General features: G+C 29.7%; 1 protein-coding gene across 1 annotated transcript in view; it reads left to right on the top strand.

The window, feature by feature from the left end:
• The first annotated feature begins 12,029 nt into the window (after positions 1–12,029).
• LOC108730202 (RCC1 and BTB domain-containing protein 2) overlaps positions 12,030–14,824 on the top strand; it is a 2,921-nt gene continuing 126 nt past the window's right edge. The window contains exons 1-8 of the mRNA XM_018459761.1: positions 12,030–12,158; positions 12,242–12,473; positions 12,595–12,722; positions 12,804–13,067; positions 13,466–13,590; positions 13,679–13,779; positions 13,854–13,993; positions 14,729–14,821. Coding sequence (XP_018315263.1) covers positions 12,030–12,158; positions 12,242–12,473; positions 12,595–12,722; positions 12,804–13,067; positions 13,466–13,590; positions 13,679–13,779; positions 13,854–13,993; positions 14,729–14,821 — 1,212 coding nt within the window. The remainder of the gene's footprint in view (positions 12,159–12,241; positions 12,474–12,594; positions 12,723–12,803; positions 13,068–13,465; positions 13,591–13,678; positions 13,780–13,853; positions 13,994–14,728; positions 14,822–14,824) is intronic.

Below are 14,824 nucleotides of genomic sequence, written 5' to 3'. Positions count from 1 at the left end.
AAGAAGTTTATTCTTCGCCTATTCAATCAGAGCAACATTTGAGAAATCGTATCGTAGCTGCAGCGAACAGAATATCGCAAGAACAGTGCCTGGCTGCTACAAGAGCCGTGTTTGACAGATGCAATGCTTGTATTGCTGCAAGAGGTGCACATTTCGAACAAAATCTTCATTAAAAAGTTTATAAATAAAATAATTAAAATAATAAATTAAATATATTTTTTTCTTTTTTCGTGATTTCCTGCGAAACAAAGCAAAAAGGAGCATATGTCTATAGGACTTTTTTTCTTAGTTTTTTACTCCTCTACACGCTCCCGAAGTTTTGCCATTTAATTTGGAAACACCCTGTATATAATTTATTTAATGTAGGGTAAGTGGTCCAACAATGTGAACCATGTAAATTTCAGGGGTTTATAGTTGGTTCACTGTTGGACCATCTACCCTATTCATTTTCCCTTATTTTATTTTAACCACTTTTATATCATGAATTTACATTTATATTTTAATTTTATTATTTTTAAAGAGAATTAAATATCATATTGATGCATCCCGTTGAATATTTTTATTTGTATGTCTCTTAAATTATACTTAAGTTAATATCTACTCATTTCATATCATATGTCGAATAAATACATCTTAACACCTAATTTAGATAATTTGTTAATACAAAATATTTGCAAAATTACACCTAGAAGAATTATAATAGTATCTTGTGTAATATTACATGAGTCACAAAATAGATTTAAACTAAAAGTTAAACCTTCCATAATATTCAACTCGTTTACATTATCAATAATTAATGAAATATATCACAAGAATAACTCACATAATGTATTTAAGTTATTCCTGTGTAAAAAGATCGACGACTTCTTCACAAAATTCAATATTATAAAATGCTGCAGTGATAAGTGGCTTGGAAATGATTAATGTTTTTCTACATCTTTATGGAGTGAAAGATCCAATGCATAATCTTGTATATCTCTGCGTATAGAAAGATCCAAAATATGGTCTGTCACATTTTAAAGAAAGATCCAAAATATGATTTGTTAATGTTAAAGTGCTTAATGAATCTTTATTCATATATAATATGAAAAAAATTGAAAAGTTGTAAAATGTTTATTTATACTTAATGTTACATTTGTATTATTCGTAATTATGTGAAAACGTTATTTTTGAATGGAATATTTATGGATGTATATTTTTTTACGCTGATGAAAAATAAGTAACGTCGTTACATTTATTGTTACTAAAAAGGATTTCCATCCCTGATACTTATATTGCATATATGTTTCAGGTTCAACGATTTTACTATTGAACATGAAGTAAAATTTGAACATGAACTAAAATTTTGTTACAAACAGTTTGGTTACAAATTTCGTGATAAAAATTTTATTACAAACAACATTTAATTATTTTGATTAACATAGCTGTTTCCCTATTTCCTACTTGTTCTTCATTGATATTTCTTATATTTGTACAGGAAACGCTATGTTTAATTCATAATTTATTTACATTGTAATAAACGTAATAGATGTACAGTGAATAATTACTTATCAAGAACACCTATCTGTTCCGTGTTTTCACAAATTTTTGATGAAGTTGCTGAGTGTATTTGATCTCCTATTATAGTTTTATCCATGTTTGCATTGCTACTCACATTATACATATCATCTGTACACGGAGGAAATATCCTACATTTAAATATAGAGTGATTAACGAAGTAAAAAAAAAACGCATAGAAATTAGTTTCAATTATATTATGCATATTACTCCGCGGCAAACATGTATTATTTTATAATTTTTAACTTATTATTTAGATATTGAAATGCGATCTAGTACAACGATATGGAAAATACATATTTTATATCTGATTATTTTTATACGAAAGTTAAAATGAACGAATATTACTAATTTGTATTTTTTTTCTGGATACTAAACATGATAAAATAATACACAAATCCCAATGAGTGTCTTGTTGAACATCCGTTTCAATTATTACATTTTTTCAGGTGTTATTCATTCATTAATATCAATTGCTATCAATTTTATAATCTTCTGTATCAATTTTTGATAACCTTTAGAATACACTTACCTGTGCACCTTTTGTAAGTGATAACGTACATAGGTGAAATTTTTTTTATTGTAATACTTAAGTTTTGAGCCACATATATTACATATCGCATTCTGTGTGTCTTTTATGGTACAATGATCCCATATCCAATGTATAAGTTCATCTTTCTTTTCTTCTTCCGTTAGTTCGTTTGAATGTTCCTGTACCAAGTGATTATGTAACAAAGACGAGGGTTGAATACTTATACATTTCGAACAAATATTGCATGTTGCATAACTCCTTTTTCGTATTTTTGTATAATGTCTACGTATCCACTGACGAACTGAGAATATTTCACGATAATATGTTGCTCCTTTTTCTGTCATTATAACTGTTTTATGTTGGAATATTTGTGACTAATTACAGAAGGTAAAGAAACGATTCTAGATGTTTTTGTAAAAACTGCTTATAAAAAGTTCAAAACAGAGGTATGGTTCTTTGACCGAATATAAATATTGATACGTGTATAGTTTGAATTTGCTTAATTCCCAAATCATACATACAGCTCTACTCTCTATAACACAGGTCAACAAGGTTTTGTTGTTGGGAAGCTGTGGGTCATTTCCGACGTAATTTTCTGCGTAGAATCCGAATCTGAAATCAGAATTGGCCTATCACGTCAGGATTTTGAGATATTTGAGGATATATACTCGAAAAATGCGTTTTTTTGCTATTTTCGAAGTTATGATCATTAGAGTTTTCCACGTCTAGTGAAGAAAGAAAAACCGATATTTGTCAATAAACAAACAACTTATTATTTTTTTTATACACACCTGCAAAATATCCTTTTTTATGCATTCAGGTGCTTCGTTTATCGAGCGAATTTCGAGCATCCTAAAACTTTCAGCGAGAAAGTTGTTCATTCGGATATGAACAAATGTTCTGGAAAGTTTCATTTTCATTGCATTAATAAGTTTAAAACTAATGATTTGTTTAAAGTTGGTAGACGCCTTGCACTCAGAGCCGCAGCGCACAAGACGCGCTGTCCGTTATTCAAGGTCCTAATATATAAACAGTCACAATTGTGACTGTTTGCTGTCTTAACAATGGCCCCGCGTAAGTGTTTAAATGATCCTAACAGTTTTTGTTATATCAAATATGTCAAATAATAAATATGCATTTTGGAACGAAAAAGACGGGAAAAACGGTTACGCAAGTGGGTTAAAATGCCCGTAACTTGGCGAAAAAAAATCGTAGGTAGTCGATCAATATCTCATTTTGAAGGGTAAGAATATTACTAAATGATGCAAATAGCACAAAAGACCCAAAAAATTGGTTGCGTCCTGTACATAACCTCTAAAGTAGCATAAAAACGCATTTTTCGAGTATATATCCCCTAATATCTCAAAATCCTGACGTGATGGGCCAATTCTGGTTTCAGATTCGGATTCTACGCAGAAAATTACTTCGGAAATGACCCACAGCTTCCCGACAACATCCAAGACCCCCTTTTTTGTAGACCTGTGTAATCGATACAACCACTTATATATTACTTATACTTAAAAAATTGATTAAAAATTTCCTTTTTGTTTTTCTTTACATAGTAGTACAATTTTCATTTTTTAATTGAATCTCATTTATCATCAATAGTTATATATTAATTCTATACGGAGGGCCGCCGCTGACTTATCATATAATAATGCGCTTGTGTGTAAAGGGTATTTTGCCACTCTTCTTAATATTGTTATTTACCCTTGCGGAAATAAAGCGTAAGGCAAGATGGAATGTAAGTCGAATGTAAAAGGAGAGTGACAGAAGCGTAATGAAATCTTTAAGGAGCGTAAATTAGAACAATGGAATGTGAAAGAAGCATTAAAACGCTTTGTAAACGTTTTAATCTTCTTTTACATTCCATTGTTCCAATTTGCTATGGGCGCTTTTGTTTGTCGAGGAGTTTGATAGCTTCTTCGACAGTCAAATCTGATTCCTCCACATGTACTACCAATTACCATCCGATGGCGCTTCGGGAGCTCCCCGACCGGCAGTACATGCAAAGTGTGCCCTCTGATATTAAAGTCGGTGGATTGGCTTTTTATCCTTTAACAAATAAAATATATAGAAATAGAAAAAACGGTTTGTCTTGTAAGATAAATTTTGCCTTCATAAAATAAATGCCTGTATTAGGAAAAATTATGACATGTGTCACTAATTGTGTACACATTGTTTATAAAATCTAATAATCCCACAAAGGAAAAATGAGTATATTTAATATGTTTACAACGTTAACATACATGTTAATAGCAAATACATTTAATAAATAAAATAAATACATTTAATATGTGTTTATTTTTTATATTTCCTACATCATGTTATGTTTTTTTCTCATCTGCATAGTGCATAATGTTATACAAAATAAAGTTATAAAAGGTTCAAATTTTTTGAACTTAACATATTGAAGAAGCTCATAGAATTGAAAACAATTTTGTAAGTTTACTAAATGTATGATCAATTCTCTAATAATTTTTGGGTTACTTCTATATTACATTATTTTACTTTATAATACTATAAGTATAAATACAACGAAATTAAATTCATCTAATCCATATTCAGAGCGGTCCAATTGAAAATTTTGAATATTTCAATTGTTTTTAAGAAAACAAAAAGATGTTTCTCTCAGATGAAAGTGAAATAGTTTCGAAAGAGCGTATTTTTTTATCACGTTATTTTTTTTTAGATGAAGACATAAAGATATAAAGAACTTTACCTTTTTGAATGAAATTATGATTTTTTAAATATAATATGATTCCATAATTATTCTACGAATATAAGTAATAAGACAGAGATGTCAAAGTCAAATATTTTATACTTTATTCCAACACAAATTAACATGAAATATTAAATATCTCGTAAACTATTAATTTTATGATAATCGCACTAAAATACTTTTATAAACAGAATAATGAAGTGAATCGTGTAAAGTGATTTGTGTAAAGAAAACAGATAATTAAATCCTCCTGGTATCTCAACTTCTTATAATTTCTCTCTTCGAATACGCAAATGTTTACACTCCTGCCTTAACCCAAAAATTATTCTGTATCCAACGCATCTGCCGCGTATCGCGTAACCGCGTAACCAATCAGAAGCGATCCGTTGCTGTGATTTCGTGTTTTAAAGATTACTGATTGGTTACGCGATACGCGGCAAATACGCCTCATATGACTCCAGCATCAGAATACCCTTATTTAACTCTACTTGGACATAAAAGACGTCATTTCGGTATTTTTTTAACAATAAATAGTCTACGATGTATGTTAATTTCACTTATATTTATTAATAAAAAATAATTTTGATACATTATTTTATATGAGAACATAGCGTACATCATATCATATTACAATAAAACACATTGTATACATCATACTACAACGAAACATAATAAGGATAAAGAACATAATAATTTCAGACTGATAATAATGAATATATAATATATTATAGGAAAAGATATCCACTTTTTATTGGTAAAAGTATACATTTTGTAATAATATCTTTGTAAGACCATGTGTGAGAAACTATAGAGGAACTCTATAAAACAGAACGGTTGCAACACTCTCTCGATGTGAGAAAAATATAAGAGCCTCTTACTTTAAAATATAAACTCGAATCATATGCATCCTGGAGGAGTAATGTGTCAAATGACATATTAATAACATATTGCAAATAATAAGGTGACGTAAAATAACGTCATAATAATGTCACAATATTTCAAATAATTGACTAAAAACGACTTATTAAAAACGTATCAAAGACGTCTCTGAATTGACATTATTATGTTAGAATATTCACGTCTTTTAAACGTCAATTATTGGGTACATGACGTCTGAGACCAGTAATCACCATTTATCGACGTGAAAATCACGTCACCTTGCTGTCTGGGGAAGAATACACTGACTCATTGTTCAAAGTCTGGATCCAGTGCAGTCAGTACGCCAATGGGCTCACGAAGGCTGCACTACTTATAGAGGATTTGGCAATTATTTTTGTGATGACTACCGACATTGATTTTGATTTTTTAATTCCATCCTCGAGTTTAATTCCATCATTGTTCAAGTGATCCATCCACTTTGCCCAGGGGGGTCGAGCAAAACGGATGATTTCTCTTTTTTTACGTTTTGACTAAAAAAACATTTCAATGTTCAAGTTTCTTAATTTTATTTTATTTTATTTTAAAGTTGATTCCATTAATACAATTATGAGAATAAAAAAGGTTTTTGATCTTAATTTTAACTGTGTCATTTTTTTCCAAACTTTAACATATCTGCTTTATCCGGACTTCCCCTATATATACAGAGTGTTTCATAAATAGTTGGCCAAACTTTAAGAGTATATTCCACTCATTGTAAGGATGAAAAAAAGTCATATAAACAGTCATATAACTTGGAAAGGAAGCGTTTTCGAACCCATGTTTATATGACTTTTTTCCATCCTTACAATGAATGGAATATGTTCTTAGGCCGGTATTCATAGTCGATTCTTATTTCAAGACCGTCTTAAGTAATGTCTTGAGACGCTAATGCGGCTCTCTGATTAGTTCGTGACATCTTAAGATTGTACTTAGACGGTCTTGAATATAAGATCTGACTATGAATACCGGCCTTAGAGTTTGACCAATTATTTATGAAATACCCTGTATAATATTAATAATATTAACAATATTTTTGTAAAAAAAAATATACACATATATATATAATATACATAATATATTTGTAATTACTTTTTAACACGTATGTATGTATATAAATGCATAGCAACGTGTTGCAGAATTTAATAATCACGAGCACATCCTGTGTGGAATAGTTATTAATATTAATCGGTGACAATGGGAATGTTTCATTTGTCGATTCACGTGACGATTAGAACGGTACCACTCATAACTTATAGCATTAGTTTAATATTTTAACGTTGGTATAAGTCATGAAAGCTAATTTCGCATATGTCACATTGAAATCGAGATTTATCGAAATACGGAAGCCTTAATTTATTCGAGGACTTGTATCGATAACTCGAATCATGTTCTAGCATCATGGATACAAGCTTTGAGTAAATAATATATGTATTGGTTTTAGTACCACGCAGCCAGACTTGTATCGACTTTGAAGGAAGAAGTTATTTCTTCTGTTTTAAATCATCAGTACGCATTTGTTGTGTATTATACAATTATACGATATTCTTCAATACATTCAGATTTCAACATACTGTGCATATTTAGTGTTATTAACACGTATCGATCATCATGTCTATTTCGCGCAATGAAGACCTTTTAACGGAAGATGATGACAACCAAGAAAATGAAAGCTTAAATGACTTCAAACATCAGTGAGTTCAAAATTTCTTTTTCCTTGTTTTTTTAAATATATATATCGACGAGTAATTGCAAAGTGACATTTCGAGGACGTCCAAAATATAAAAATAGGACAATGAAAACATAAATCAGATGTTCGAAGGACGCGACCACGTATTGTATAGACTTCTATTAGTTTCTTTGTAGTTTGAAAAATGGCGCTCCAGGCTTTTTACTGGATCGAAAATGGTATCGTCCTAGTGCTCCCATATATTATTTCTCGAGAAATAAGCTGATTTTATTCGTTACCATTTTGACCTCAAAATGGCAACAAAAAGCGTTAATTTGTTGCTTAGGGTTATCTTTGTTGTTCATCGAATATAAATAAAAATAAAATAAGGACACAAAATAAAAGTAGTGTTTACTAGTGGAAAAAAGTATAGTGCTCGAGATTGCATTATTCTAAACATTGTACCACCCAGATCCTTAGTAATATGTTAATTTAAAAATTCTAGAACAAAATCTTATTTGGCTGTTCAGAAATGTGCATATGAGTACATCTATCCAAATAGCCAGACGTGCTAAAAGCACGCACTGCAAATTTATATGCTACATATTATATCAGAAAAAGTCGGGCAGCAGTCGAGCACGATCTGTCATTTCAATTAACATTAACAAAAATACAGCAAAATTTCTTCAGACAATGTGTCATAACATATTTAAAAAAATGTTACAAAAATTGAACACAGTAATTCAGCATAAATAGAACAAAATTCGAACATTTTTATATGCTGGCACAATATACAAACAGAAAATAAACCAAAGCTAAGTTTGACATGATGTCATATTAAATTTGCAAAATGTTCTTAGGAATCTAGCACATTTGCTATCACATTGTGAAAACGGTAACGCAGCAAGAATACCGCACGACTTATTATATAAATACTGAAAGTAAATCACGACATACATATTTTGAGTAGTCACATCGTGACGACAGGTCATGCTCGATTTTTACTGTGTTTTTGCTGTCAGTATTTTATATAATAAGTCATGCTATAACCTTGCGACGATAGTCGCAATATAACGATTTCGCTGTCACAATGTGACATCAGATGCTTGATTTCTGCTGTCTTTCCGCTATTAGTATTTGATATGGCATACTTTGCCCGATATTTGTGACGTATTTGTTGTCACGGTATCTCTAGCAAAGAACGCTCGATTTTTATTGCATTTCTACCGTCGTTCCATGTTGACAGATTATGCTGTTAGAAAGTAAGTTTAATAAGGAAGTAGAGCTTGATATTTACTGCAACGTCATGATCAAGAGTGCTTTCCAGCAAGGACACAGTCAGACACTGTGTAGCACAGTGAATCGTTCCCTGATGAAAATAAAAATCGGAGCGTAAATCGGATGTAATGGAAGAGCAATACGTCGTCTACAATATGCGAAGTAAGCTTAGTTTAAGAAGTAAGAAGTACTCTTACTTCTTAAGTAAGAATAATGCGAAGTAAGCTTGGTTTAAGAAGTAAAAGAAGTACTCTTGCTTCTTACTCACATGTATTGTAGACGACGCATAACACAAGCGTAAACCAAACTTCTAGAAGGCGAAAATTGGAACAATGAAATGTAAAACAAGCATTTACGCTCCCAGTGATAAATGGAAGCGACGTCAATTTGATGATTTCAACATCGAAGATATCGATTCGATGTCAATTCCATTATCATTTCTCACTGGGGATTGCATTCTTGCTGGACAGTACTCATTGGGCGCATTCAGTGGAATTGGTGTATTCTTTTGCTCATCCAATCAGAATTTTAGATCTAGAAGAATAGCAGCGAGCGCTCACTCAACTGTTGAGTTTACTGAATGCGCCTATTGACACCCGACGCAATCTGACACGGCCAAACTTAAGATCGAGCTAAGTTTCGCTAAGTGTCGTTCAGTGTTCGCTGTGTCTCTTTAAGTCATAAATAGAAAGCACCATTATGAATTCGTATGTACGGACAAAACCTTCGGTTGTAACAATTACTATTTTAAATCGTTTGTATTTCGTATGAAGAGTTTTGAAGTGCAAATAAAAAAGTTTGTGAGTCATTCTATTAATTATAATTAATCATTCTTTTTTGGACCTTGTACTTGACCGAAATAATTAACCGAATCTAAATTCAACAAAGTTTATACATGGAATCGTTTGTATTTCGTATGAAGAGTTATAAAGTACCATTAAAAACATTTGTGAGTCATCCAGACATTTTTAATTAAATATTAAAATATGTATTTGATCGAAATATAGATACAGGCGCTATGGTTACGGAAATTCCGTTTTTTAGTGGTATTTCATAACTCTTCATACGAAATACAAACGATTCCATGTATAAACTTTGTTGAATTTAGATCCGATTAATTATTTCGGTCAAGTACATGGTCCAAAAAAGAATGATTAATTGTACAATAATTAATAGAATGACTCACAAACCTTTTTATTTGCACTTTAAAACTCTTCATACGAAATACAAACGATTTAAAATAATAATTGTTACAACCCCGGAGGTTTTGTCCGATCATGTACATACGAATCCATTATGAACACTGTGTTACACAGTGTTGCCTGTGTCTCTTGTTGGAAAACACCCCAAGTTTGCTGGCGTACTGCTGGGGTACTGCTAGCATTTTGCTATCTGGGTACTTATTTTCCTTTCATTATGGTGTTTCCCAAACGCAGCTCTGGGTAAATGAAGGAACAATAATGAAAGTGGAAATTTTTATTATTGAAAATTTAACAGTAACCGAATCACAACCAAAATATTATAAAAATATAGATTAAAAAATCTTTGATCTGGGTTTTCGTACTGCTTACGTTTTTCCGTGTGTTATAGCTATTGTTCTTTTTAAATTCGTTTTCGATCGATTTCCGACTTTTCAGATAAAATTATGAAAATTATTACTTATGGCTTTTTACGCGATGCGAGAGAATATATTAATTATTTTCCTAGTTAATTACTTAATTGTATTTATGACAATATATATTCAATAACTGCTTATTTTTTTATTATCTTTGTCCAAGACTTGCAGTGCAATCGTGCACCCACTATAACCATGGATATGGCTATATAAATCCCAAGCATCAACCAGAAAAAGTGAATTTCATGTTCAATAAAAAAATAAAGTTTCTCATTGTGAATACCCATGGTGCATATGAAGTTTTTTTAGGTACAGAAGACGGAGAGGTATATTAGGAATTTATATATCATGATAAAAATATTTAACATTTCATATGAAAATGTTGTAATGATTCTTTGTTGAATACTTTTTTGATGTTTAGAAATTAAATTATACAGTAGAGCGTAAAGTGTATAAAATATGAAAAAAGATTTTAATTTTTTTATCTCTTAATAAAAAAAATATATAGAAATAAGAAAATTAGATTGTTTTAGAATTAAGATAAACTTCATCTTTATTAAAATGTCTCTATTAAAAGAAAATAATAGAAATTAGAACATGTGTTTTTCATACATAGATTCTCAATAAACAATCAAATAATCAAATAAAGAATGAATGAATATATTTAATATATTTATAACATTACCATATGTTAACATATTAATTATATTCAGTATTTTGATTTTTTTGTATATTTACAACATCATGTTAAATTTTTTATCATGTGCGTAACATTTCACAATGATATAAGACGTGATGTAATATTTTACAAAGATATAAAACGTTAAAATTTTTTTACATTTACCAATATATTCAATATTTCATAGAATTGATAATTTTATAAGTTTCTTAAATACTCAACTATCTACTAATCTTTAGATGATGTATGTAACATATTTAAATTACATTTATAAATTACATTTATATGTTACATTATTTTATTTTATAATAAAAATATAATGTAACTAAATCCATTGAATCTATGTTATAGATAGTGTGCTTCATTTAAATTGGAAATCTTGAATATTTTAATTATTTTTGAGGATACAAGAAAATGTTTCGGATGAAAGTGAAACGATTTTGAGAGGGACGTATTTTTTGGTTACGTTGTTTTTTTCTAAGTGGAAGCGCAAAAAATAATATGATGATGAATTCTATTTTTTTTAGATGAGATTATATGACTTTTTTTACATAATATAACTAATCAGATTATAGTATTTCTTAAATATTAATGTAGAAATATAAAAATAGCCTACAAAATATTTTATAATTTATTCTGACACATATTGACATAAAATAAATAAAAATTTGTTAAAGTAATATTTTTTTATAAACATACCTTAATATTTTTATGAACAGAATACAGAAATTATGTTATATAAACAAAATCATGTAATTCCATTTTTAAAAAGATAGAATTGATTTTTATCCTTTTGAAGTCTCTATCTAGAAAAAAAACAGTGACCAAAATACGTCTCTCGAAACCGTTCCCACTCTTTCATTTCCTGAAATATTTTTTTGTATTATCAAAAATGTTCAAGGTTTCCAATTTAAGTGGATCAACCTGTATATTTAATCTAATTGAATAAAATGCATTATCTTATTATTTTTTTAAAAGGAATATGTATGGAATGATCCGATTTTAAATACTGTAATCAACTATGATGCTGAATTTTATCTCAATTGGAATACACGAAATATCATGGAAGCATTTAAAGGCACTTCAAATTATATACAATATATTCCTCATAAGGTTGATTGGAGCAACACAAGGATTGTAAAAACTACAACTAACAAGAATAATTTTCTCATTTTAACTGATGATGGCAAAGTAAAGTGATAATAACGATATTACGATAATTATTAACCTTACGGATTTTATTTAGATGTATTATGGTTATTTAATTTTTTTAGATATACTACAAAAGCATCTACGGAGACTTAGGCACACGTGGTATATATCAAATGGATATCAAAGAGAAGATTAAATCCATCGGTTGTGGAAGTGATTTTTATTTGATAGTTACCAATAATGATAAAACGTACAGTTGGGGTCTAAATAAAATCGATGACTTGGGAATGCCTAGACAATTGTGTTTCCAAAAAGAGTTATGTGAAGTGACCACACTTTCAGGCAAAACAATTGGTAATTTTTTTCAAAATATATTCCTAAAGATGTAAATATACGAATATATTGAGAATTTAGATTACTTGACAATGCTGCAAGCATTGTAGAGTAACCTACTATCTCTAATCTTAATGTTTAGTCAAGATAGCCTGTGGAACGGATCATACACTCGCTCTGACTGATAAAGGGAAAGTCTACGGCTGGGGTTCAAATAGCGACGGACAATCGAATCTTACTAGCAGAGATTGCGTTCCTTATCCTACAATGGTGAATAATTTGCTACTGTAACTAATTATGAAATAGCAAACAGAAAGGCATAAAATAAATCTAACACTTTGCGATTAATAGATAAATATACCTAGCGTAAAAAAAATATTGGATATCGCCGCTATGCACAATAGAAGCTTTATCAAGTCCAACGAGAATGGACTTGTCTATATGTGGGGTCATTTTGCTAATGTATCAATTAAAAAACCTTTTGTTTGCGAATATACCAATGTATTTGACGTATTCAACTCGATGACAGCACAATCATCAATGTCTGTGGTACACGAATTCACCAAAGAGGAATGCGACATATTAAATGATTTGGAAGCTGCATTCAACGATCGAGTTAGTCTTTACTCTGTGTGTCTATTTGTTCCTCAATTTCAGTATTTCCAATTATCATAAGGATTACAGTACAATTTGTTTTTACAATTTAGATTTGAATCCCTAAAAGATGTCAAAGAATTTTCAACTGATGATGCTAAAAATCGCAAGAAAGTCATTAGTTGAAAATACTTACATATCAGAATGGATTATTGACTGTTATAATTCTATTTTGTCTCCTGGATAAATTCACAGCATGTTTTTCAATAATAAACTCCTTCGTTTTGTAATTTATTATGACAACTATCTTTCTTTTTATTATACTATATATATATTTTCATTGCGTAACAAAAGGAAAGATTTGGTGATATAATGTACATGATATATGCATTTAATAATTCTTATTTCTTTCTTTAAAGTCAACAAGTGATCTTACAATATTGGTCGAGGGCCAATCAATTTATGTCCACAAGAGAATTTTGAAGATGCGTTGTACATATTTTAGAAACATGTTTCAAACTGATTACATTGAAAACAATCAAAGGTACACATTTGCAAAAAAAAATGTATATTTTCACAAGTCTTTAAAGACTCGATTGACTTATATTATTTTAACATATTTTTTCTGACAGCATCATCAATCATCGTCACTATTCATATGTCGTGTACGAAAGCTTTTTAAAATATTTGTACACCGGTAAAATCAATCTATCATCAATAGATGACCTATTAGGTGAGTTTAAATCAAATATACCGCGGATTACAACGTTATCTACAATTCGCGACAAAAATATCCTTTTGTTGCAGATCTTTTGAAATTAGCTGACGAAGTCTGCGAAAAACATCTGGAGATGGATTGTATACGAACAATAAAAAAAACAATTACTGTGTCAAATATCGCATGTCTTATTAATCTTCTTAACGAAATGGCAGAACATCATAAGAAGGTAACTGATAGTATCAGTTTTCTTTTTTCTATTGTGAATGTTTTTTGTTTTTTAATATGGAAATACATGAAAGTGCCCCCTCTGATTTTGATAAGCCTTTAATGTTTTGTGAATAAAAAGAAGGGAAACGTACTTCTTTATATATACGTGCCTAATCGTACTTTTAGGGAATGAAATGACTTGTTAGGAAAAAAAATGGTGTTGTGTTTCGAATTGAATATTGTTGAAACTATAAGAGGTATAAAAAAAGAAAAAATAAATAGAAAAAGTTTTAAATAATAGTTGAATAATTTCAAGAGCATTTAATAATTATAATTTAGAAAAATTTTTTAATTTCGTTTAATGTTTATAAATAAAAGTTGTTTATTTAAACAAATTTTTTAAAATTATTAATACGAAGTACTTTCAAAACTTTTAAACTTTTATTTCAAACATTTTTTTCTGTCTCTCATAGTTTTAACTTTGAAAGACAACAACTGATTTTCTTCAAAGAGGTATTTTATTTCTTAAAAGTGCGATTGGGTATCAATAAAAAATACATGTTTCTTATTTTGGTCTATAAAACAACATACTAAAAGCTCTTAAAAGTCGGAGAGAGACATTTCATGTGTTTCCTTGTAAGACAAAAGTATTGCAGAATTTATTCTCCTCTTTTTTGTCAGCTTAATAGATGTAAATATATCTTTCTATTACATGTTTATTTATTTATTTATATATATGACGTTTATTCTTTAGGAATTGGAGGAATATTGCTTCAAGTTCTATTTAAAAAACATGACGGATGTGATGCGGACCGGAAGTTTCAAACAACTTGATGACGAAACAAAAGCT

The sequence above is a fragment of the Mycetomoellerius zeteki genome, unplaced genomic scaffold (genome assembly GCF_001594055.1).
Source record: "Mycetomoellerius zeteki isolate Tzet28-1 unplaced genomic scaffold, Tzet1.0 scaffold86, whole genome shotgun sequence".
NCBI classification, from domain to species: Eukaryota; Metazoa; Arthropoda; class Insecta; order Hymenoptera; family Formicidae; genus Mycetomoellerius; species Mycetomoellerius zeteki.
Note: the sequence above shows the minus strand (reverse complement) of the source record. Positions and strands in the feature narration are given on the sequence as shown.